At 39.0% G+C, this 22,505-nt stretch overlaps 1 protein-coding gene across 4 annotated transcripts in view; it reads left to right on the top strand.

The window, feature by feature from the left end:
* Positions 1–22,505, top strand: part of ARAP2 (ArfGAP with RhoGAP domain, ankyrin repeat and PH domain 2) — a 158,648-nt gene that overhangs the window by 94,493 nt on the left and 41,650 nt on the right. For all 4 annotated transcript variants that reach the window (XM_036019658.1, XM_036019666.1, XM_028507603.2 and 1 more), the window contains exons 20-23: positions 7,648–7,811; positions 13,199–13,411; positions 18,528–18,633; positions 22,014–22,161. In XM_036019658.1, coding sequence (XP_035875551.1) covers positions 7,648–7,811; positions 13,199–13,411; positions 18,528–18,633; positions 22,014–22,161 — 631 coding nt within the window. The remainder of the gene's footprint in view (positions 1–7,647; positions 7,812–13,198; positions 13,412–18,527; positions 18,634–22,013; positions 22,162–22,505) is intronic.

Below are 22,505 nucleotides of genomic sequence, written 5' to 3'. Positions count from 1 at the left end.
ATTTCAGTAGGAAAAAATTAGGCTGCTAAAAGACTAAGGTATTTTAAGAGGTGGCAACAACAGGTTCAGAGAAATAGGATGGGCTAGGGAACAATTTCAGTTCAGGTTGGCTGTAACCTTAATTCCTTGAGGAGGATAAACCAATGGGCCTAGAAGATAGATTGATAACATATTAATTTTATCAATTACATTTAATTAGTAACTTGCCTTGTTTTAGAAGAAAATGCAGGCGCTTTACAAGGGTACAGAGACTCTTACCTGACATCAAACTATGTTACAAGGCAACTGCACTCAGAACAGTCTGGTATCGGCATAAGAACAGACACATAGATCAATGGAACAAAATAGAGAGCCCCAAAATAAACACACGTCTCTACAGTCAATTAATATTTGACAAAGGGGGCAGGAACATAAAATGGAGTAAAAATAGCCTCTTCAACTTACAAATGGGGTTGGGAGATCTGGACAGCTACATGCAAAAAAATGAAACTCAACCACCAACTTACACCATACACAAAAATAAACTCAAGATGGATAAAAAACTTAACTATAAGTTGCAATACCATAAAAGTCCTAGAGGAGAACATAGGCAGGAAAATCACAGATATTCCACTCAGCAGTATTTTCACCAATATGTCCCCTAGAGCAAGGGATGTAAAGGAAAGAAGGAACAAATGGGACTTCATCAAATTAAAAAGCTTCTGCATAGCTATAGAAAACATCAGCAAAATGAAAAGGGAACCAAATGTATGGTAAAATATATTTGCCAGTGACACCTTGGACAAGGGTTTGAGCTTCAAAATATATAAAGAACTCACAGAATTCTGCACCAGGAAGACAAAAAGTCCAATTAAAAAATGGGCAAAAGACTTGAACAGACACTTCTCCAAAGAGGACATGCAGAGGACCCAGAGACATATGAAAGGATGCTCGGCGTCACTAGCCATTAGAGAGATGTAAATTAAAACCACAATGAGATACCACTTCACACCAGTCAGAATGGCCACCATAAACAAATCAACAAACAAGTACTGGTGAGGTTGTGGAGAAAGGGAACCCTAGTGCACTGTTGGTGGGAGTGCAGACTGGTGCAGTCACTGTGGGAAACAGTATGGAATTTCCTTAGAAATTTAAAAATGGAACAGCCTTTTGACACAGTGATTTCACTGCTTGAATTATACCCTAAAAATCCTGAAACATCAGTTCAAAAGAACTTATGCACCCCAACGTTCATAGCAGCACAGTTTGCAATAGCCAAGTGCTGGATATAACCTAAGTATCCATCAGTAAATGAGTGGATCAAAAAACTGTGTTACACTTACACAGTGGCATACTACTCAGCAGAAAGAAAGAACTCCTACCCTTCATGACAGCATGGATGGAACTGAAAAGCATTATGCTAAGTGAAATAAGCTAGGTGGTGAAAGAGAACTACCATATGACCTCAGCTATAAGTGAAACCTAATCAACAAAACAAGTAAGCAAGCAAAATATAACCAGAGACATTGAAATAAAGAACAAACTGACAGTAACCAGAAGGGAAGTGGGAGGGGGATGATGGGGGAAAGAAGGGGAAGGGCCACATCAAGAAACATGTATAAAGGACCCATGGACAAAGCCAAAGGGGGGTTAGGATTGAGGGTGGGAGGTGGGGGTGGCTGGGGCAGGGGAAAGTGGTGGTGGGAAAATGGAGACAACTTTGCTTGAACAGCAATAAAAAGGAATTTAAAAGACGAAAGAAAAAAATAGTTTAAAACTATTTAAAAATTAATTTTTAAATGAGGTTTTGGATTCCTTCAACAGCCAATGGAAGACCATTAAAGATTTTGAGCAGACTCAAAACAGGGGTGTTCTCACATTCCTATAGGTAATCGCCTAATAGTGGATAGAGATGAGACTGAAAAACTGCAGTCCTTGCCTTCCACAGGGAATCAGGTGCCTTGACACTTTGTATTGTTATGGGGGCCTCAGAAGGAACACGCTCCTTAGGATAACATCTTCTGCTGTATTATTCTTGTGGCACGTCTCTGCATCTGCAGATATCCTTAGTGATTGTTTGCCTGTTTCTGGTCAATATCCCACCACTGTGCAGCAGTTTCTTAACTAAAGGTGGGGGGAAATACTCTATCTCTATAAACTGAAATGAGGTAATTTAGAGATCCAATGACTAAATAAAAGTTTCCAGATTCCCATTTCTGGCCATGAAGGAATAACTTTCCTTGTCCATGCTCTCTCAGTTTGAACCGCTAGAAAACTGCACAGAATAGAGGAACCAACGAGTTTCAGGCTTTGGGACAATAGGCAGTCCAGGCTTGTGATCATGGAGGGAAGGGGGACAAATGAAGCAAGACGCACGGTGGTCATCTTGGCTTCCTGTCCGTAGGTGTGTTTCAGTCCACGGCACAGGGAATGGGGAGGCTCAAGGAGAATCCAATGGTTTTGCTACACCAAAGAGGTAGAGACAGGAGTTAGTGAACCTGTAACCACTAAAATTTGGAGGCTGGAGCACTGTAGCAGAGGGTAGGATGTAGAGAGAGAGTTTCAGAAATCTTCTCAGGAGTTCACCTCCATCTTGGCTCAGTGCTCCTCTGCCTCTTTGCAGGGTGAAACTGCAAGGGGCCAGGCAGAAATAACTCTCCTGGCTGTGCTGCCAGGAGTTGAACGATTCCCAGAGCTTGACACTGTTGGGGTTTGTTCGCATCTCATCCAGCCATGTTACACAGACCTCATTAAACACAGGGCATTAGCAAAGATCTCAGAAATGTAACTCCATGGTATCAAGGCCAAGCCAGCCCCAGAGTAAAGACTGCTCTATTTCTACCTGACTAAGCTCAGAAAATAGACCTCAAAGGATCAGTTGCTCCACAAGTATTTAATTAGTGGCCTGTATCAGACAGGCAAATGATGCTGATACTTCCTAAAGGAAGACAGCACAGTGCTGACAATCGTTTTGGCACTCACAACATTTTAGCATATGCGGAAGGTGAGTAGTGGTGTGAAAAAGCTACAAGTCAAGTGAGAGGAACTGACCTGGAAATGGGAAAGAGAGTGGACTTAGCAACAAATCCAGTGACTTGTAAATATTTTCAAAGATGTGAGGGAAAACACAAACATAGCAAGAAAAAAAATGGATGACTAAAAGAAGAATCAACTGGAACTTAACAAAGCTAAAGAACACAGTATCTGAAAATTTTTTACTGGATTGGTTTATTGTAAGAGTAGACTGTAAGTAAGAAACAGTGATTTCGAGGGCATGACAAAAGGAAAGACCAAAACTTAAGCACAGATAGAAAAGACTAAATAAAATCACCAGAGTCTCAGTGACCTGTGGGACAATATCAGGCAGTTTCAGTATCATTAGAATCCAAAAATGAGAGAAGAAAAAGATCAATTAAAAACAATCTTTGAATTTGATTAAACTGTAAACCCACATGTACTGAAATCAACATACCTCAAGCATGATAAAGCAAACCACATCCAGACACATCATACTAGAGTTCCAAAAACCCAGTGTGAAGATAAAAAAAGTCCCAGAGGAGCACACGTTAAATATAGAGGACAAAGATGAGAATGTCTTGTTAGAAACAGTGTACACCAGAAGATAATACAGCGAAATCTTTTTAAATGCTGGCAAAAGTAAAAAAGGAAAGGAAAGAACACCTCAAAACAAAATAACCAGACCAGCAGCTGTTAATCTAAAATACTCTGTTCAACAAAAATATCTCCCAGAAATGAAAGGAAAATGAAGTATTCGTGGGCCAAAAGTATTTGTGGGTTGACTTATACTAAAAGATTTGGTGTTTTTATTTTTGTATAGCTGCTTAGGATATTTGTGGAGTCTGTTATCTGTAATTTGCTTTTTAGTTGTATTTAAAATGTTATATAAGTGAATTTATGTTTATACAAATTTATTGGTTTTATTATTCATGAAGATGCTTCTGGTTCTTGTCAAGTAGACTAGGCTTCAACATGACAGACTACACTTTGTAGTAACTGTATTGCAGTTTTGAGAAAATTGTTTTTATTAGTCCTGGGACTTGGTTTCTGGGTCTTCTTGAACTGCCTTGATTCATTGTGGGATACTGGGATGTTTTCTTATATGGCTTTGAAGTACCCTTTATGTAAATGCTTGAGAAATGGATGATAAGAACAATTCTCTCTAGAAGTAGACGTCTTCAAAATAACTTCTCAGATTTCAAAGATGTAAATGAATGTTTCTTTGGAATTCTCATCCAGAAATGTGAACAGGTCGTTTGGTAACCCTTGAAATCATGCACTTCACCAGCATCAGTGTTGAAAGTATCTTTTGATGCTTTGTTCAGTGTGCGCAGAGTTTAGATCGGCATCAGAGAGGCAAGATGTTGAACTGATGCCGTTCAGTGTCAAATTCAATGTGCGTGGAGTTTAGGGAAACATCAGAGACAAAAGTTGTTGAACTGATGCCGTTCAATGTCAAATTCAATGTGCACAGGGTTTAGGTAAACATCAGAGAGGAAAGTTGTTGAACTGATGCTGTTCGGTGTCAGACATCTACTGAACTAGATGATGTATTTTAGGATTCGGTCCTTGACAGGTTGACTCCGGAGTTAACTTGTGGTGCATTCTACCCCTCAGTAGTTCTCAAGGAGACAGCTCAACTTGTCTTCGTGGGATTTCTTCTGACAAAGGAAGTTTGACATGTGAAACATTTATAGTCAGTGGCAGAATTTTACTGGTATTGTGGGAGGGCCATTGCATTTTGGATTCCTTTCACTATTTGCTGAAATGCTCACTGTAGTACTTTGTTTAAAAGCAAACCGTTACAAATATTTTTTTTATTTATTAATTTTTAGAGAGAGGGAAAAGGAGGGAGAAAGAAAGGGAGAGAAACATCAATGTGTGGTTGCCTCTCATGTGCCCCCTACTGAAGACCTGGCCCACAACCCAGGCATGTGCCCTGACTGGGAATTGAACTTGCCACTCTTTGGTTCGCAGGCTAGTTCTCAATCCACTGAGCCACACCACTCAGGGAAAAACAGTTTTAAATATTTTACATCAAATTTAGAGCTTAATCATTAGGTTAAAAAAACAACAACTAAGACTCAAAGTTAAAATCCCCTCTCTACCTAAATCCCCTCTCTACTCCTGAATTTAGCAAGAGGTAATTTTAGTTAGGTCTAGCAGTGTAGGGGCTTGATATTTCTCAAGGAAATTACCTGAGTTACACAGTTTCATTGAGACAGATGTTCCCAGCAATAGAGTGCTTTCGAGCTAAAGATGATGCCAGGTAAATGAAAAGGCTAAAGCATGCCAGGAATATGAGAGTGGCAGAATTCTTCAAAAAGAAAATCACAAAACCTGGAGGTTAGGGCTGCTGTAGTGATGTTGGGAAATAAAACAATAGGTAAAGATGCCAGAAAGCAAGAGATGAAGATTGCGGACATTAACAAAGGATTGGTGGCTACAGCAAGTTCAGAAGACTATGTAAGAGCGGTGAGGTGCCGGTGACTTGGTCTTCTTAGGGGCACATTTCAGGAAAAGGAACCGGAGGGGAAAATGCCACTTATTTTCTTTTCAAATTGAATCAGAGTTATCAGGAGTGTAAAAGATTACATTCCTCTTCAAAACCAACAAGAAACCACAGCAGCCCAGCATTTATGCAGCTCGTTCTTCTCCTCCGTTGAATCCACGGTAGCCCTCTCAGTGTGAAACTGAGATTAAATACTTCTACTTTGGTATGTTTATAAACATACATTTACTGCAGTATAAATAAAAATTGATTTGAAACACCAGCTTCACTATATTTAGTGATAAGACTTCACAATTATTATGTACCTAGTAAATGTCAGGCACCATCCTCATGACTAAAGGTGCTGAAATGCTTTCCCTTGCTTACCTGTGTGGCATTTGGAGTCTGACGGCTATAACAGTCTCAGACTGTTGGCTGGCTCAGTTGGCTAGAGCGCTGTTCCGGTACACCAAGGCTGCAGATTTGATACCAGGGCAGGGCACACACAAGAATCAACCAGTGAATGCATACATAAGTGGAACAACAGATTTATGTTTCTCTTTCTCTCTTCCTCCTCCCTTTCCCCCCTCTCTCTCCAATCAATAAATAAAATATTCTCAAACGTAGCATAGGTGGCATAATAGAGGACAGAGGGACTCATGGGGATTAGAAGGGACCTGTTACACACTAAGCACAGCAGGGACACAGGTGTAGAGTGTCAGGCAGGGTCACCTGGAGTACACCTGGGGGAGGATTGGAGTTGCCAGCCAAAGAGCAGGAAATACTCAGTTTGTGCCATAAAGATAAGGAGACATAATTTGTTTAGTGTGGCCTGGGTAGAGGGGATGGCGAAGTTGAAGGGGAAGGATGGCCACATCATGAAGACCTTTTCATCTGGAGAGCTCCAGAGCTAAAGAAGAACAGTGATCAAGAAGTGATGTCTTTAGCTTTGCGTTTTGGAAACTTCATTCCGGCATCCCCAAAGAGGAGGAGGGATTAGAGGGGCGGGGGATCGGGAAGGGAAGGGCATTCTACTCGGAGGGGTTTTACAGACTTCAGAGAGCAATAAGGACCTGAAGTAAGTTGGTGCTGGAGCAAAGAGGAGGCAAAACGAGTAAGTCAGAGACCTGGCACCGACCGCAGTTTGTGACTGAATTCATGGGTCAGTGATGAGGTGCGGGGTGAGGGAGGCTAATTTATAATTAATCCTAAATTTTTGGTGGGATAAGGGGAAAACTGTAGAACCAGTTTGGTAGGAAGAGGCACAAAGCTTTGAGATGCTTGTGGCACATTGCGGAGAAGGTGTCCAAAAATTAATATACCTTAATATTATGGCTTATTACTTAGTTATTCGTATTACATAAATACAGTGCCAAGGTAGGTGTTTTTATTATCCTCATTTTGCCAGTGATGAGGGAACTTCTCCCAGGTCACAGAGGAAGTAAGTGCAGAGCTAAAATTTGAGTTTTGGAAGTGATCTAGTCGCCCACTATCTGAGCTGTTTCATGCTTCTGCTTTTTGATTACATGGAGATCTGGTCTGTAAGACAAAATCACAGTCGGGAGATGGGGATGTGGGAGTGACTAATTTACAGAGGTTTGGGGGTGCCAAACCGCTGGCCTGGAGGACACGTCCCTGGAGAGGCCTTGGAGTTCCTGTGAGCTCACTGAGGTTCCACCTTCATTTTCAGAAGATTGAGTGAGCTTGGGAAAGAAAGACAGGAAGGAAGGCCGGAAAGAATTGTGCTAAAAAGCCAAATTGGGTGAAATTTCTCTCTCTCATATAAGAAATGAAATCATCAGCAGTTCTGAAATTTTGAAAAGCACAGCCACAGAAATCCAGTAGAAATCACTGGTGATTCTGACCAGAGCAGTTTCAGTCCATGTACTCAGACAGAGAACAATGGGCTGAGGTGTGAAAGGAGGTGGGCCCCCAAGGGCAGAGAACTTCCCCTGCTCTGGGGAGAGAGGCGACTGCCTGCCTGCGCAGGGGAAAGAGCGTTTTGAGTGGAAGCCAATGGCGGATGGATGGAGAGTTTTGCTTCTCGTGGATGAGACAAGATCACAAGTGTAGGGATTTAGGGATCATTTGTCTAGAAGTAAGAATTCTTTTTTTTTTTAAGGCAACATTATAATTTGAAATGCTTTTCAACTTTACAGGACATTATACATCCATGGGCACACCAAGTTGGATTTCACAGTCTGGCATACTGCAATTGAAAAAGCAGCAGGTACAGATGGTAATGCTTTACAGGATCAGCAGCTCAGCAAAAACGACGTCCCCATTATCGTGAACAGCTGTATAGCATTTGTTACACAGTATGGTAAGGATCACAGAGGTTTTATTCAACCCCCGGAACTCATAGTATCATTCTCACTGTTTTTAAGTGGTACCTCCATTGGACCGAATTAAAGCCTTCTATATTTGTAGTCACTTCAAAAAATAAAACAAAAATAAAAACGTAGTCACTAAATGCGATTCCTCCTCCCAGTAAAGCTCATTTAAATTATATAACCTTTACCATTTTCTTCTTCCTTTACATGCATAAAAATTTAAATAACAGATTGGAAGGATCTGTATGTAAAATGTATATAAAAATAGGTTAAAGACTGTTTTGCAGATGTCACAGCCTGCAGTAAGGTCTAGGGGAATGCAGTGTGCTGCCTCAGCGTGGCTTCAGAAGTGGTGAACTGTGGGGCAGTATAACAGGAATTTACTTTTTTCAGCAGGTATACAAGTGTGTATGCGTTTATTTTACTTACCATGCAGTTGGTCTGTTTATATTAAGAGTCATGGTTATTGATTATAATATAGTAGACATAATTGTACCTTTTTTTGAAAAGTGTGCAGATAAAAAAAAATTGAGACCCATGGTCCAGCTTCATTTTAATATTCTTTTTTTTAAGATTTTATTTATTTTAAGACAGAGGGGAAAAGAGGGAGAAAGAGGAAGAGAAACATCAGTGTGTGGTTGCCTCTCACACACCCCCTACTGGGGTCCTGGCCTGCAACCCAGGCATGTGCCCTGACTGGAAATCAAACCAGTGACCCTTTGGTTCACAGGCCAGCACTCAATCCACTGAGCCACACCAGCCAGGGCTCATTTTAATATTCTATGGTAGTGTCTTAGATATGCCTGAAAAGTACAAAAGGATGCTTTTATTCTTCATGCTTATTTTCAACTTACTATAAATTCTTCTATTTCCTTCTTTCTGTTACAGATTTTTTTTAGATGTTATCTATTTATTTTTAGAGAGGGAAGGGAGGGAGATAGAGAGAGAAACATCAATGTGCAGTTGCTGGGGGTCATGGCCTGCAACCCAGGCATGTACCCTGGCTGGGAATCGAACCTGGGACACTTTGGTTCGCAGCCCGTGCTCAATCCACTGAGCTACGCCAGCCAGGGTTACAGATTTCTTTAATACTTTAGAAGGTAGACATTTCTTACCTATATTTTTCATATAAAAGTGTTTCTACCTTTTATTCTGTAGATAAACACCACCGAGTTAGGTTACAAATATAGAGATTGGTACTTTGGAAGGGGCAGTAGTGTTTTTATTTTCCTAAAATTAAATTAGAAATCTGTTTGGGTGATTTTAATTTGGAAACAAAATATTATTGGTGAAACATTGTGATTCACTGCAGTAAAACATTGTGTTATTAGCTTGTTACCCATTTACTGAGTGTCTGTTGTGTGCCAGCCACTGATCTCGGCACTGGTAACACAGCAGGGCAAGTAGAGAGTTGAAGACAAGTCTGCAAATCACATGTTTCTGCATGAGAACTGACAATAAACTGATACGTAACAAAATACCAGAAATAACAAAGGCTATAAAGAAAAATTTTGGAAGTTCGTAATACATGTATATTAATTTATTGTCTTCTAAGAAGAGTGATATTTTAAGTACTTCTACTTATTTAAGTATATAACTATAGTTATAACCCCAGTATAGTTATCAATGATATTCAGATTTATTGTGTTAAATTATATATCTCCTGTAAATAAGTATTTAATCCCATTATGTGGGTATCACTCTCTGAGGTTTCTTCCCATGATAGTATGTTGATGTATCTCTTAGTAGCCCTACTCATCTGTTCATTTGAAAATGGGAGAGAAAAAAGGTTATTCTCTTCATTTCCTTAGGTAGTCAGTATTAGTGCGCTTGCATTTTGCATGTAGGAATGAATTGCACACATTATGTTTTAGAAAGAGCATAACCTCATTGGGAGTTTTCACATCATGTTAGTATCATAATGGCATAGAGTCTTTCTTAATCTGAAAAAAATGATTAAAATAACTTGAGTAGCTCCAGTGTAGACAAATAATTTTCTCTAGGGAAATCAGAACTTACTTTGTGATGTTTATTTGAATTTAAAATCATTAAGCATTAGATTGTTTTCAACTAAATTTCATACATTATATCCATGTTTTAATCTAACACAAGGTACATTAACTTACATGTTAAAGTAATAAAGCCAATGAAAGACTTTTTACTTTTTAAATGTTTTTTTCTTTTTTTAATGAGCAGAACATGGGGAAAACTGCAGTCTTAGAAAATGTCCAGTGATTACAGGATGCGGTTGGTCATCTCAGAGCTTTTAAGGTCACACTTATTTTGAACCACCTGACTTTTGGGTTAAAATTTGATGGCCAGTTTTTTTGTGTGTTTATTATGTCAATGTTTGAACTTGAATGAGTTCACAGTATAATTTTTAGAATTTTAATTTTAACTTATTATTTTTTAAGATAATTTAGAATATATTTTATTTATTTATTTATAGAGAGGAGAAGGAGAGGAGAAAGGGAGAGATAAATCAATATGTGGTTGTCCTTTGCACACCCTCTACTGGGAACCTGGCCCGCAACCCAGGCATGTGCCCTGATTGGGAATTGGACCAGTGACCTTTTGGTTTGCAGGCTGGCACTCAATCCACTGAGCCACACCAGCCAGGGCAGAATTTTAGTTTTTAAAATGAGTTACAGTAGTTAGTTCATGGGGGGAGTTAATTTTTTTAAACAAAACTATGTTCAAATTTAAATTCAGTTAACTTATTTGATTACCAGCTATTAGAAATTCATTTAACTAGGAACATAGTACCTCAGAAACTTCGTCACGATTATTTTTTTTAGAATTTGCTTATTCTTGCATTAAGTCGTCATTTATTGAATACCTACTGAGTTCTTCTAGGCACTATGTAACTGTTATTTACAGTGAATAAGCATATCCTTGCCTTCTAGGACTTCACAGATTTGTAGATCAAAGACAAACAAGTGGATGGATAGTTACATCCCAAGGGTACAAAATTCTGTGGTACAGTGGTTCTGGGGTTGGTATAGGCTTCCATGTGTGTTAGGGTAATTCTCACCCAGAGTAGGCATGGAGGGCTTCATGGTGTGGCAGTGCCTACCATGAGTCTTGAGAGAAAAGAGGAGCTAGTTAGAAGGAACAGGAGGAAGCTGTGTGTGGAGTCATGAGGGGTGTTGTCTGTTCAGGGAACTTTGTGTAGTTAAATGAGCCCAGAACTTAGTGTGGGAAAAAGGGATAGACAAAAGAGGCAGGATTGAGTAGGGAAAATTCAAGTAGGTGCTACTTATCGCAATTAAATCCTCAAACCTGCCTTGCAGGCAGTGTGAGAGGGCAGGATGCAGATTTTTCGGCACATCGATAACACCGGTGGAACTGTGTCTTGGTCACACCATCGTCATTGTTGAGACAGACTGGATGGTGCACGAGAATAGGGGCAGGGAGTTGTAAAAGCAAGGAGGCACTGAGTGCACAGAATAACAGCCTGTAGGGTGCAGGGAAGGGGGAGTTTGAGAGTGAGCTGATGATGGGAAAATCTGGGCGACACAGTAATTTTTTTAATGCAGTAAGTGAGAAGGAAAGGTGCTGACTTGGCAAGGACTGGGGAGAAGGCAGTGCCGTGTATTGAGATACAGGAAGGAGACAAAGAGCATGTTGAGATTGGGAGGTGAAGCAGTGAACGGGGTAGGGGAATTAATTTCTTTGAGATTACTTGACTTGTTTACATGTATAAGTATGATATTTGTTATGTGTATATGGTATATGTTTATTAGAATGTATTTATATGTGCTTGAAATCTGGATAGGAAGTGTTGGGTTGGCCAAAAAGGTCGTGTTCATTTAGTTTTTCCCATAGTAAGGCTCTAGTAGTGCTTAGTTGTCTTTAACTTCATTTGGAACAATTTTGTTAGATTATATTTGTGACAGCTGTCATATCAGCGTGCACTAAAAAACTATCAAAATTGGAGAACTTTGTGCAGTCATTTTAATATTGGAGGTAGAAGATCCATACCATTTTTTGCATGTCATGCTTTTTTATTGCAAGAAAGATAAAAATTCCACTGAAACACACACAAAAAAGATTTGTGCAGTTTATTGAGAAGATGCTGTGACTGATCGAACATGTCAAAAGTGGTTTGCAAAGTTTCTTGGTACTATTGACATTGTGGCCAAATAATTCTTTGCTGTGGAGCTGTCTTAGCATTGGAAGATGTTTAGTGGCACCCCTGGCCTCTACCCACTAGAAACCAATAGTGGGAGACAGCCAACACACTCACAGTATCCAGATCAGTCAAGTTACTGGTAAAAATGAAAAATGTGTCTTTATTGAAAAAAAAAAAAACTGAACAAACTTTTTGGCCAACCTAATATTTGTAAGCAGTTGTTAGGGGGGTTGGGTTTACCCAGAGAATATTGTGGGGGAGTGGAGAGTGAGGAGAATTGAGGTTAGATTCTTGGAATCACCAGTATATACTAGACGAGCAAAAGAAATAGAAGGCTGGCAGAATAGCCATAGAGGAAGGTGGGGGATGGCTATGACATCACGATGCCATGAAAACCATGAGATTAAAATAACTTGAATGGGGACTCATGTGGAATGTCAGTCACTGCAGAGGATTCTCATTAGATAAAAACCGAATAGCATCTAGAAAATAGTAGTCACTGATATTCTTGAGGAAGGTTGTCCTAACAGAGTGGGAATTATGCGTAGGATGTGTGGTAAAAGAATTAACAGGGATGTGAGATGGTAGAAACAACAAATATAGGAAACTGGGCTTAGTTTTGGGAGGAAGAGAAACAGGAGACTGGGGAGGAGCAAGGAAGGATTTCTGTTTTTGTGTCATCGATTTTGTTGCCATCCTCATCATCACTCCTGCTTATCCTAGCCACTACTATTTCTCTCATTTTATATGAGCACTTGGTGAATCAGTAACTTTGTAAAATTAAAAAAAGGAGATACAACTCTATCTAGAAGAAGGTGAAGGTGGGAACAGACAGACGTTAATACAGAAATACGAGGGCAGAGGGCTGAGGAAGTGTATGCGAGAGAGCCTCACTTTTGTCAGGGAAACTGGAGGCCAGTTTGTATTCCAGGCGACTAAGTGGAGATAGGGCAGTTGCTATAAAAGGACAATTGAAAGAGATACTGGGAAGGACTGGGGGAAGGGCTGACCAGGGCCTTGCTAAAAGCTGAGAACGGAATATTTCATCAGGTTTACACTGTGAATACTAAAATTAGGGGGGCAGGCCTTTTCCCCTCATACATGTTTATTACATCAGCGCTTAGATAATAACTTTGTCTTGCTCATCATCCCAGTGCAGACATTTGTTCAGTTTTGAAGATACCAAAGTGGATTTTGATTTTAGATTTTTTTTCATATAACCTTTTTTTTTTTTTAACAAAGGCTTAGGGTGCAAATACATCTATCAAAAGAATGGCGATTCTTTGCGTGTATGTGAACTCCTGGAAAGCTTCAAAAAAGATGCAAGAAGCTTCAAATTGAGGGCTGGAAAACACCAGCTGGAAGATGTGACGGGCGTGTTGAAGAGGTTTCTGGCTGACATTGACGACGCGCTGCTTACTAAGGAGCTCTACCCATACTGGATCTCTGCTTTAGGTAATACACCTAGTGTAGACTGCCATGAATGCTTGCCTTGAAACTGGATAATTAGGTTTTTAAGACTCTTCTTTGATAATCTGAAAATGTAATTGAAGGGGAAAATATACTTATGGCTCAGAAGAGAAATTGGGTAAATATCAGTTGTTATTTATATCTACCTAAAGAGAAATTTAGAGTAATACTTGCTAAGCAGTGTTTTATATACTTAGCTTTCAGTGGCTGTCTTAGTTTGAACTTAGGAAGTATGATAATCAAGTCCACGTGTGCTACTAATTTCTCATTAAGATTAAAATAAAAGGTTTACTACAAGATCAGTTCTATAAGATTTCCTACGTGGCTCTCTTTGCTTTCCTCCATCATTTATTCGTCCTGTTGGGAGTACGTAATGACAAGTTTTTACTCTTTATTTCCTCCAGAGTGTGTTTAATGAATATTTAAGAAATGACCCTAGAAAAGTAGTTTATTAAATGACTGATTTGGCCAAAAATGAGTTTAGTAAACCTGTGTTTATATCCATTAATTTAAAACAACTTCTTTTGACTTCCGGCTAAGGTGGAGGTGTAGGTAGATACATTGCACCTCCTCACACAACCAAAAGAAGGACATCAACACATTTAAAAACAAAAAACAGCCAGAGTTGCCAAAAAATCGAACTGTTTGGAAGTGTGACAACCAAGGAGTTGAAAAAGAAATACTCATCCAGACCAGTAGGAGGAGCAGGGAAGGGCAGCCAGGGCAGAGAGGACTCACGGTGAGGTGGCAGCTGGAGGACTGGGGCAGGTGAGGTGGTGGCTGGTGGACTGGTGGTCCCACATTTGCATGTGGATAAACTGGAAGGAACAACTGGGGAGTGAGACAGACCACACAACCCAAGGTTCTAGTGTGGGGAAATAAAGGCTCAAACCTCTGGCTGAAAAAAAAAAAAAACCTGTGGGGGTTGCCACGGCAGAAGAAACTCCCAGCCTCACAGGAGAGTTCCTTGGAAAGACCCACAGAGTCTTAGAACTGCACAAGCCCACCCACCCAGGCATCAGCACCAGAAGGGCCCAATTTGCCTGTGGGTAGCAGGGGCAGTGACTGAAAGCTGGCCGAGACCTGAGCAAGAGGCATTGTTCTCTCTCGGACCCCTCCCCAACATGCAGCACCACAATGCAGCCATGTGGGTTGCTCCTCCCTGGTGAACACCTAAGGCTCTGCCCCTTATAACAGCCATGCTGAGACAAAAAAAAAATGGCCCTAATGAAAGAACAGATCAAAGTGCCAAAAATAGAACTAAACGACAAAGAGATAGCCAACCTATCAGATGCAGAGTTCAAAACACTGGTAATCAGGATGTTCACAGATATGATTGAGTATGGTTGAAAAATGGAGGAAAAAATGAAGGCTATGCAAAGTGAAATGAAGAGAAATGTATAGGGAACCCACAGTAAAGGTGAAGGAAATCAGGACTCAAGGTAACGATTTGGAGCAGAGGGAAAAATAAACATTCAGCTGGAACAGAATGAAGAAATAAGAATTCAGAAAATTGAGGAGAGGCTTAGGAATCTCCAAGACAACTTTAAATATTCCAATATCTGAATCATGGCAGTGCCAGAAGAAGAGGAAGAGCAAAAAATGGAAAACTTATTTGAAAACATACTGAAAGAGCATTTCCCTATGCTAGCAAAGGAAATAGACTTCCAGGAAGTCCAAGAAGCACAGAGAGTCCCAAAGAGTTGGACCCAAGGAAGCAAACACCAAGGCACATCATAATTATATTACCCAAGATTAAAAATAAGGAGAGAATCTTAAAAGCAACAAGAGAAAAGGAGACAGTTACCTACAAAGGAGCTCCCTTAAGACTATCGGCTGATTCTTAAAAGAAGCCTTGCAGGCAAGAAGGGGTGGAAAGAAATATTCAAAGTCCTGAAAGGCAAGGACCTACATCCAAGATTACCCTATCCAGCAATGCTCTCATTTAGAATAGGAGGGCAGATAAAGTTCTTCCCAGATAAGGTCAAGTTAAAGGACTTCATCATCACCAAGCCATTATTATATGAAATGTTAAAGGGATTTATCTAAAGAAAAGAAGAAAATCAAAAACTATGAACAGTAAAATGACAATAAACTCACAATTACCGATAACTGAACCTAAAAAGAAAACAAACTAAGCAAACAACCAGAACAGGAACAGAATCACAGAAATGGAGATCACATGGAGGGTTATCAGTGGGGAGGGGGAGGGTAGAGAATGGGGGAAAAGGTACAGGGAATAAGAAGCATAATTGGTAGGTAGAAAATAGGGGGAGGTTAAGAATAGTACAGGAAATGTAGAAACCAAACAACTTATATGTATGACCCATGGACATGAACTAAGGGCGGGGAGGGGGGTAGAATGCGGGTGGGAGGGGTAGTGCAGGGCAGAGGGGAATAAAGGGACAAAAATGGGACAACTGTAATAGTATAATCAATAAAATATATTTTAAAAAAGAAATCTCAAATGTTTTCCATGTATTTTCAGTGCTTTCAATGTGTTGATTTTTCAGTCTCCATTTTCTTCAGTTTTTATTTTTTGTTATGCAATTATGCCATAATTTACTAATGTATTTCTTTCTTGCACATATAATCTATTTTAAGATTTTTTGGGGGGAGGGGGCAAGGAATGATCTTAACATTTGACAATATTCCTGTTGAAAAAGGGTATTTTCCTTTGAAAAACTTGTTTTTCTAAAATAGAAATATGATATTTGAAGGGATTAATTTTGAAATTATATCACAAAACATCCACAGTTTGAACAATTATCCTAAGAGTGTCCCTTATTAGTAAGTGCCAGCCAGAAGAGAATAGTATTTTTATTAAAGCTTTTCACTATTTACCTAATTAAGAAATCTTCTATTTGCTTCCCGATTTTCCTCAAATAACAGTAAGAGTCGATTGTATAATTTTCTGGGATATAAAATATGGAATTAGATGATACGTCTCTTTAAGCACTTGCCACCCTCATTTTTGTTTTAAAAAGATTTTATTGGAATTTATGAAGTTACAGTATCTGTTTTATAAAGACTTACAGTTTGTCTTAACATTAGCCATCAAAAATCTGTGACAAATACGCTTTTGCTAAAATTCCCAGTTCAATGGCAAAGATGTCTTGAACGTCGTTCTGTGAGGAGCAGGCATTTGGGAAGTGGCAGTGTGTGTTAAAGAGCAATGTATTCACCTGTCCCTTGGACGTGAGTTCTCTGGGAATTGACCTGGGGAAGGCTTTGAATACTGAGTCAAATGGCCTTACAGCCCTCTGCTTTTAAATCCAGTACAGCTCTCACCCTGACCTTTCCGAAGAGCCCTGTGTTAGGTCTGACAGGGCTAGGCCAGGACTCTCCTGGTGACCTCACAGGAGAGGTCTCTCCGGCCCTGTGCAGCCAATACGAAGAGGGCCTCACAGTGACAAAGCACCTGTTTGTACGATAGACATTCTCTTCTGAGAACACTGTTAAATTGTCTTATGACTGTGGCCAGTTGAATAGTTCACTATATTTTCTGCGTGACCTGAAGTGTATCTTATGCTTTACTTTTTATTTGCTTAAGCTTTATTTTGAAAATGTCGTGGACTGTGTTTTTATATCCTTGTGAAAATAGGCTCTAGGAGCATGACTTGTTTTAAGTGTAGTAGTAATTACTTTTTATTGAATAGATACAGTCACTTCCACAGTTAGAAACTGCATGACATGAGGGTAAATGTTTGGATTACGCAAAGGGTAATAGTTAATTCTTCATTCATTTGCAATATAATCTCTGAATGTGATTCGGGCGTTTGCCCTTTTTGCTGTTAGAGAGCCACTCATCTTCCAGCGCAGATATGTCAATATGACATTGTTCACTTTTATGGATCTCTGTGCAGGCTAGCTCTATAAAAAAGGGCTATTAGTTGCAGTTTTGAATAGGAGTGTATTTCAAAAATGTGTCACAGTGTTTCTTACTTCCCCAAGGATCCTAATGCCCTTTGTATGTGACCTTGTACTTTTAAAGAATCATTAACGTGCTGCTGGCTTTTTGGAATAGAATAGGTAGGGCTAAACGGAAAATGAAAAAGTCTTGTTTCCAAAAGTAGTTGGGGATTGAGAGAAAATGTACAGGGTTGGGCAAAAGTAGGTTTATGGTTGCATTGTGACATTCTTTTAAGTTAATAAAGCAGTTGTAATAATCATAACCTTGCATGTGTTTTTTCCATACGGACAACTGGAAACCTGCTTTTGCCAACCCCTGTATAAGTGCAATCCCTTGAGTTACAAAGTGAGCAGAAGTTATTTATTTGAAGAAAGATCTTTTATTTCCTCTGTGAATTAGTAGGTTAGACCAAACCACCACTACACTTCTCCTGGGAACTAGAACTCGAGAGGTTCCTGTGTCTCATTTCTCCAAGTATTTGACTTCCTGGGGTTAGGAGAGTAGAAGGTAATTCTTTCCTGACCTCTTCTCTGTGACTAGCCAAGTTCTGCCCACGACTAAGGTGGAGGGTTCATTCTCCTCTAAGTCCATTTCGTAGTCATCGGGGCCTGCACATGACTTCTCCTGTTGTCCCCTTTCCTGCTCCAGAGATGAAGATGCCAGGGCTGGTGCAGTTTCCTCTGTGTGCGTCTGCTGGGTGATGCACAGTCCACAACACAGTCCCTAGCTCACAGTTCATAGCTTTTCTTTGGGGAAGACTTTTATGATTTCACAATTGGAAAAGGAACAGAAATGTCATTTTCAAATATAAATAATGAAATCCTTCCATAGCCAGAATTAAAGTACTTTTGGCTTATCTCTTCAATTTTCACTCCACTTTGAGTTATTAATTGAATATTCCTATTAGGTGAAGTTCTATGGTCCATGAAGTAGAAGATAAAATACAACCCTGGGCTTTGAAAGTGCTTATTTTTAATTATGAAGTATAAGAACTATAGCATGTAGCCATGGAATGTTTATGTAAATATTTTTCTAGAATTACAGAAGTTTGAATTTTTTTCTGTTGAAACTTGATTGTATCACTTGGTAAAATACAACTGTGAATATTGTTTTATAATAGTGTTAAAAGGTCAATTTGTAATGCAGATGATTATTTTCAGCCTAAAGTTGTTTTTTTTTAACCTCTAGATACCCAGGATGACAAGGAAAGAATTAAAAAATATGGAACATTTATACGTAGTCTTTCAGGGGTCAACCGAGCAACACTGGCAGCTATAATTGAACACCTTTACAGGTGGGTGGATTCATGAATTTTCTAGTTTATTCCAAACATGACACTTGATAAGTCATTATATCCTGAATGTAAAGTACTGTGGTTAACCTTCTACCTGTGACCACAGCTCTTTCACTCTATCTTAAGAATGGTTTCAAAATGAAATTCCCATTAAACTATCGCTTTGGTGTCTCCTTCTATAATTACGATGCATTTTAAATAAATAGCATTGTAATTAGCATAAAAACTAGAGAGTGTCTTAAACGAGTTGAAAGTAATCATGTACAGCATCCTGAAGTGCATAAGCAAGAATTTGAAAACTCATTTAAAAGGGAAGTTGGAGAAGGGAAGAAAGTGCAGTGGCCAGAGTTCTTTGGCAGGCGTCAGTCTGTGAGCCTGGCAGTGTCTCATGACGGACTCTACATAGGCTCTCATTTCTTCATTATCAATTTATATCTAACCCGATTCTAATTAGTGCTGGTGTCAGGCTGTTGATCAGATGAGGAAATTTTAAAAGTCAAAAACATTTTTCCACATCAGGGCATGTAGTCCTCTGCATTGGGGAGGGTAGGAGGAGTATAATGGTAGCTTGAGAAATGATACCTAAAGGGTGAAGATGTTTGAGAATAATCTCTTACATTAAAACCAAAGGTTTGTTTTGCTATCAGTGAAAATTATCTCAAAGACATTGTTAAGTGCAAATCTCCCTGAAGAAATAGATTGTTGTAGCTTCCTGCATGAGTGTAAAACTCCCTTAAATAAATTTTGAAGAAGCTGAGTTCTGCTCAGAGTTCTTCATTTGGAGTTTGTATTCAGAAATCCTCCACAATTTGTCTTTTCTTTTCATTTTTTTCTAGCCACCACTTCCCATGCATGCAAACTCCATTACTATAAAACTTATTTTCATATTGTACCATATAAATACACTGTACAGTCTATATGGTCCTATCTCAAAGCCTATGAGACATTGGAACAGATTTTTTTTTCCTTCAAAAATTGTAATAGTGACCAGGCTGCTACAATTTATTAACATTTTAAACATTGAGTTACACATAATTATTCTTATTACTCTTAATTCATATTTGAATTTGAGATAAGCTCCTTCCCACCTTTCCTCCCTCCCTTCTTTTCTTCAACTAACATATATCTTTTAGCTTCTGTGTTGTGTACAAGACAATGCCTATCCAGAGTCCATGTGAACAAAAATCTTTGGTAATCATACATAAATTACAAAAATAGTCTTAAGTCTGCAGGTCCCCAACTCAGCACTAGGGAGCCTGGGATGGCACAGTGAACACTCAGGGTGCAGTGGGGCATTTTATGTTTTTTAAGGAAGTGCAGCATCATTGAGATGGATTTTTAATACACAGACACTTAGCACGAGAAATGAACTTTTAGAGGAGGGATTGAGTCATTCATTGTGCATGGAGGTCCAGGGGATGCTTCAGATTTAAACAGACATGTGCAATTCAGGGCATAAAATAATGACAAATATTAAAAAAGAGCAAAGGATTCTTTCTAGGAAATGGGTGTGCTAGGAGACAAGCTGGTCTGCAGTTGTGTGGAAGGAAGTTGTGAAGGACCCTGTCAGTCGTGCAAAAACATTTGGATTTTGTTGCTTTAAGTGATAGGGAGTGACTGATTAAATCTGTTTCAGGATAATAACCACTGTAGTGGGATGGGTCGGGAAGAGGTTGGAACAGAGGTGGAGAATCTGATTAGGAAACAGTTTCCTCGGGCTTTTGATGCAGTCCTGAGTGAGAAGAGGCTGAGCAGCTGAGAAAGGAACACTGGGGCGTGCTAACCTGTGGAGGCTGAGGGGTAAAGGGAAAAAAAGGAAAACACTGTATGCATTGTATGTACTCTAGGCATAAATGAAGGCAGCTATAGAGAATAAAGAGAGAGAAAGAGTACCAAAGGAAAATGCTTTTGCAGAGGGAAGTCTCAAGCAGGTGAGAATGTTTGATAGTATCATCAAAAGTTTGAGGTCAGTTTGGATAAGGTCAAGTTGATTTAGCATTTAATTCCATCTTTGCCCTAGAAGAAAAATGATTACTTCCTCCATGACTAACATTCCCTTATAAGATTCCATTCACCAGATATTTATTATGAACTCCAGTGTGATTAAAGCAAGTCTCCAACTGTGAGATGCTTTGGTTCTAGGAACAGAGTCAGGCATGCAGATAAATTTTCCAGGTGTTCACAGCACAGTGTGATGAGTACAGAAGTGGTTTTGAGAGGGGTGTCCATAGTTATTATATTCTTCTCTATCAACTTGTAATTCCTTGTGCATCTTGTAAATCAATAGAACGAATGCACTTACTCCATCTCTGCTATGCAATTTGGCATTTCATTGTTTCATATATATATTGCTGTCATGTTTACTCACTTTTTCTTATACCTAATAGAATCTCTATTCTTGCAGAAAGTGTACCTACCTTAACCTTGCTTTATTCTTTTGGTGGAGCTGGTCTCCCTTGTTTAGCATGTGTCCTGAAAGTCGGCAAATATGATTAGGCAGTTAAGGGTCTGCAATGTATACAGCTAGTGTCAAATAGAGAGCGTTAGTAGATACTTACATGTGTATCATTTAATGTTCTCATCTCATGCATTTTTATCAACATAAATTTTCTTTCATTATGGTGATGACCGTAGTTTTTTTTTTTTTTTTTAATTTTAATCTCTTTGAACTTCCTTTTGTGACTATGTTAAATGCTCTTTATAAGACCCAAGAATAGTCTACTGATTGGGAGAATTGATTTGTCTGTTTATTTCTGTTTGTTATAAGAAGCAATTCTTAGTTATATTCCAGAAAAGTGTAGTCGTATTTTTAAATTGTGCTTGCTTTTTGAGAGCTAATGTTCTATTTTAAATAAACATACCAACATAGCCGCCAGGTATTTTCTCACTTGATAATGCAATTTCTGGAACATTCAGCCCAGCTCTGGAATTTGGAGCTCTCCACTGTGTGCCTCCCAATTCCCCTTTCTTGCCTTGTTTCTTACTTACCTGTCACCCCCTTTCTCCCTTTCACTTATGCTTCAGTCCCACAGGTCACAGCTCCGTCCCAAAGGTATTCTGCAAGCATACCTTTATGCCGTAGCCACAGGCTGGCCCATTATCTGGAAGTATTTGGATACAGTGTGTTCCTGTAAATCAGCACTCAAGGACTGCTTTGTAACTTGTAGTAATATCATTAACAGTGGTAGTCTTATGTGCTGAACTACACTGTTAGCTACTTGGAAGAAAGAACTGGGTGTTTATCTTTAAATCACCACTGTACCTTTTATATCTGAGACCTGCAATATATGTTAAAAATGATAAATGAATGTTATGACTTAGAGTCCTATGAAATTTTCAAATAGAAGTGTGTTGTAACAAGCTATGCTCTTCTTTAACAGGGTTCAGAAATGCTCAGAAATCAATCACATGAACGCCCATAATTTGGCCTTGGTCTTTTCGTCCTATTTGTTTCAAACTAGGGGACAAACTAGTGAAGAAGTGAATGTAATAGAGGATCTCATTAATAATTATGTTGAAATATTTGAGGTAAATATTTTATATCTTGTTCTTGTTAAAATACTATTGTTGGTTTGCAAACAAAAATACATATTTTATGATGTTTTTTTATTCAGATCTTTATGAATATTTTAAAATAAAGGATAGTTATATTTTATCTTTGATTTTTTAGATACAACAAGTGTTGTAAATCTGGCTGGCTTTAAAGCTTTTTTACCATCTGGTGTCTGTTGGACAGAATATTTCTATTTATAGTGTTTTTATGTATTTGTGTCCTCAGTATGTGTACGTGGAGGTGTGAAATTATGAATTTACAAATTCAGTAATAAATGCCAAACTGTTAAATTCTGCATTTGAAAGCATTTTCCTGTTTT

The sequence above is a fragment of the Phyllostomus discolor genome, chromosome 1, assembly GCF_004126475.2.
Source record: "Phyllostomus discolor isolate MPI-MPIP mPhyDis1 chromosome 1, mPhyDis1.pri.v3, whole genome shotgun sequence".
NCBI lineage: Eukaryota > Metazoa > Chordata > Mammalia > Chiroptera > Phyllostomidae > Phyllostomus > Phyllostomus discolor.
Note: the sequence above shows the minus strand (reverse complement) of the source record. Positions and strands in the feature narration are given on the sequence as shown.